Source organism: Pteropus vampyrus, unplaced genomic scaffold, assembly GCF_000151845.1.
Source record: "Pteropus vampyrus isolate Shadow unplaced genomic scaffold, Pvam_2.0 Scaffold30, whole genome shotgun sequence".
Lineage (NCBI taxonomy): Eukaryota > Metazoa > Chordata > Mammalia > Chiroptera > Pteropodidae > Pteropus > Pteropus vampyrus.
The window spans coordinates 5305036-5309385 of record NW_011888811.1 but is presented as its reverse complement, the minus strand read 5'-3'; the positions used below and the strand labels follow the sequence as shown (position 1 = coordinate 5309385).

The following is a 4350-nucleotide window of genomic DNA, read 5'->3' as shown; positions in this document are numbered from 1 at the left end:
TGAGGTTGGAATTATTTTACAAGTAAGAAATAAATACATAGAGGGAAAGCACATGCATAGCATATACACACAAAAAAGTATGACAGCCAAAGTCAGAAGCCATGCCGTTTCTTTAAGACCAAAGTTTAATGAAAAAGTTTTAATTTAAAAATGCCAAAAATTTTGGGTTTCTGTGACTACTCTTATGTTTTCTAGAAATTATTGGACATTAGCTTTACAGCAATAACAGAATTTTAAGAAATCCAGAAAAACTAAGAATCCCATCCTTTAATAAAAAATATTTCCATTTTTGACTATATGTATATCAGTTTATGTAGTATATGCCTTTAATCACATTTTTGGGAAGAGCACAAATACTTCAGAAGTAACAATGAAAAAGCAAAATGAGAAAAAAACAACTGAGAAACATTAAAAATAACTATCGTTAAAAGTAGAAAGACTGAGATCTTATCCTTTTTTTTTAACTTGAGTTTCATATTCTTTTTATCACATGTGTCCTCCACTACATTTACTTAAGTTTAAATATCTAGGTTGACTATTGGGTTCAAATTACAAATAAAATAATTATTTGAATCCTTGAGATTTTATTACTAAAAAAAATTTCTAGCAAGGAACCATGGTCTAGATGTGAGATATGTCTCACAACTGTATTTTTATCTCTTGTCAGATACTTTTGTTATTAATCTCTTTTCTTTTTTTCTTTTAGTGATTAGTGATTAAAAATAAATAAATAAAAAGATTACCAAGGTTTTATTTATGCCTGCTTTTTGGGTAGAAGTACCAGATATAAGGGGGGTTGTTCTATATTGCGGCCAGTCTCAGGGAATAGGCTGTGAGAAGATGAGTAGATGTCAGTTTCAAAAAAAAATAGTTGAAATTCATTTATTCTAACTCAAAGAACTGGGTCCAGAGGTCAGGAGGTAAGGATTTTACTACCAGGTCTGTTAACTAGTTATGTGATTTTGAGCAAGACCGTCTTAAGCAATTTAATTTTCTGTTTCATTAGATATAAAGGAGTTTTATGAGATGGTTTCTATGGTCTCTTCCAGTATGGAAATTTTAGGCTTAAGAGAAAAACTGAGAGTTGAAAGTGATTCCTCTAGGGGGCAGGCAAGAGAATATTATTATAAATCTTTTAGTACTAAGTGATTGCTTTTAGCTACGGTGTGTTTATTTTTTAAATCCCATACTCATTACAGAATGAATTTGACCAGTTGTTTATCTTGTCCCAGTGTCAAACTTATTCTGTAAGTGAATAATGCTTCTTATTTATAGTTTTTAGTTTCACATGTTTTTAAAAAATCTCACAGGCTCATGTGCTTATCTAAAATGTTATATCACCATTTAGATGATATATACTATTATTTTTTAAAATCTCTGAGATTTGTAGTATATATTTGTAAAGATGACTTAAAAGCCATCCTGTCTATACAAAATAATCTACTAAATAAGTTGTTCAGTCTTTGAATAAAAATCTATTATGTGGGTTATTGATATAATCAAAGTAAATCTACATATTCCTGTAACTTTTTTCAAAAGGACTTTTAAAATGAAGTGTTCTTAACTGTGCTTAGTATTTCTTCAGTGTCTACATGCAGAAAATTAAATTTCATTTGGTCCAAGAATATTTTAACTGGTAATCTTTCACATTCCTTAGTCTTGGCTGCTGCTTCTAAGATTCTGTTTGAGTCTTTTCACCCTTTCTTCCAAAAAAGGTTTAAAGTACCTACATAAATACATATGATAAGAAAAGAGAAATTTAGAAACAAGTAAATAAAGATGAAAACAAAAGTAAAATAAGAGCAAAGAAAGATCAGATGAAGCCACACATAAATAAACATGATATTAGATGTAGGCCATAATTATGGATCTAAACTATCCAGTTGCTATTGTATACATGAAAATTTGGGATTCACTTTTGACACCCAGTGTCAAAGGTAAATAATAATCTCTTTCTTAAGGTGATGATTTATAGTTAGCAGTTTTATATTTTAGTTGTTCCTTTTTGAAAATTAATTTTTTTTTTTTTTTTTTTTTTTTAAGGAAAGAAGCTGAACTGGAGAAAAGTAATGCTACTCACTCTCAGGCCACCCTGCTTTTGCAAGAAAGGTGTAATAGTATGGTGCAAAACCTTGGAGAAGTTACTGCTCAGTTTGAAAGGTATTTTTATCGGGAGACTGCACCCTCAGGCATAGTGAGAACAGGGAGGGGAAAATTTCGCTAACTAGCGAAAATTGTGAACAAATCAATCATGCAAATAAAATTACTGATATCACTCTAAATTCCATAATGACCAACCATAAATAGGTATTTAGATATATAATAGTATACCTTTTATTTTAATGTGGTTAAATTTATAGATTATGTGAACACTGTTGCATCTCATTTAAAAACTCTGTCCCAAGAACATAAAGACATTCACCTATTTCTCTTCTAAAAGTTTCAAAGTTTTACTTTTCACTTTTTCACCTGAAACTGATTTGTATCTGTGCATAGTGACATAGGGATCAAATTTATTTTCGTTTTTCCATATGGATAATTAATTGCCTAGTGTCTATTCATTGGACAGTACCTTCCTTCCCTACTGATCTGTTCCTGCATGTGATATATTACAACCTATAGGTCATGTATATATTCACATAGAATATTTGTATGTAGATATTTAATTATAATTTTATGTCAGAGTATATAAATATATATGTATATATTTGTGTGTACATATATAAAATTTTTAGTTCTCGTTTCAATCCTGTAAAAGGATTCTCCTTTTTGCCACTTTGAAAAATAGTGCCTTAGGAGGTTTTTAGCCATTCTATGACTTCATTCACCATCAGTATGCTAAGAGCATTAAAATTTATTTCTTTAAACTACACCTCTCTTTACAGCTCTTGTACTTATATCCAACTGCCTACCTGACATCAAGTATATATCTCACTATCATCTAATATTAACTTGTCTAAACAACTCTTGATCTTCCTTCTATCTCTTTCTACTTCTAGTCTCTTATTCATTATCTCAGTCAGCAGCATCTTCCTAGCTTCTCATTCCATAAATTTTAGAGTCAACTTTGATCATTTTTTCCTCCTTTTTTTCCAACATCTAATTCATTTCAGGAATTTTAAAGTTCTGTCTCCAAAAATATCTCATATCTTTCCATGGCCACCTCCTTAGTCTAAGCCTACTTTATTACTCACCTGGACTGATAAATAATTGTCTTGTAGTTCATCTTCTAATTTTGCATTCCTGCCGCTTCCCCAATCCTTTCTCTACAGATCTCTGGAGTAACCACACAGTAACTTAGAGACCCCAAGTAAACCCTTTGTGCTCTAAGGCGAATACTGTCCTCCAGCCTCTCTAGCTTCTGCTCCTGCTTCTTTGTTCATTAGGCTCCAGTCTCATCTCTTAATGCACGTACTCTACCTCCATCTGAGCCTGTGTGCATCTTTTCTCTCTGAAGTACTTTCCTCTAACTGCCTAGCTAGATCCTCCTTATCCATCATGTCTCAGCTTTTAACTATGAATTCTTCAGAAAGGCCTTATATACTTAATTATAAGTATATATAATTAAAGCTAATAGAACAGGAGACCCAACCAAAATGTAGGGTCCCCTGTTCTATTAGTTTTAATTATATACTTATTTTCCAGGTTTTTTTGTTTGTTTGTTTGTTTTTTAATAAAAACCCAGAGAGGCATCTCCCTATTTTCCACTCACACCATAAATTCTGACAGTAAGTTCGGAAATTGTTGAATTTTTTGTTTTGGAAAATTTTTATGTTTGGTAGGTTTTTTTTTTTTTTTCATCTCTGCATGTATACTTTATACACATAGTAGGTACTTGATTTTTTTTCTTTGAGTGAGCAGCATATGCCATATAAGTTCATTAGTACTGACCTCAGAACACTGAATTCTTACCTGTATAAATGCATAAATAGATACTAAGCTTTTGTTTTACCTGAGTTTATAAAATATGAATTTATCAACCATGTATTTGTCATGTGTACAATAGTTAAAAAATTCTTTAACTTTTTTTTTCTTTTTAATAAGCTATAAAGCATTATCAGCTAGTGAAATAGAAGACCTTAAGCTGGAGAACTCATCGCTTAAGGAAAAAGTGACTGAGGCTGAGAAAAGTGCAGAGGATATTCAGCATCAAATATTGGCAACTGAGAGCTCAAATCAAGAATATGCAAGGTATGTAGTGGAAAGAAAATCTTCGCATACTCATGGCTTTACAATCACAGTGATTTTCAATGTCGTTGAAAGCCAGCTTCTAAGTGATACACAGGGATAGCTAGCTACTAAGTGATACATAGAGAATTGTAGGTCACTGGCTTGCTTTGGATGATCTTA

At 31.5% G+C, this 4350-nt stretch overlaps 1 protein-coding gene across 1 annotated transcript in view; it reads left to right on the top strand.

Moving 5' to 3' along the window:
* Positions 1-4350, top strand: part of HMMR (hyaluronan mediated motility receptor) — a 33112-nt gene that overhangs the window by 16800 nt on the left and 11962 nt on the right. Inside the window, exons 11-13 of the mRNA XM_023528648.1 lie at positions 1153-1247; positions 2044-2160; positions 4045-4290. Coding sequence (XP_023384416.1) covers positions 1153-1247; positions 2044-2160; positions 4045-4290 — 458 coding nt within the window. The remainder of the gene's footprint in view (positions 1-1152; positions 1248-2043; positions 2161-4044; positions 4291-4350) is intronic.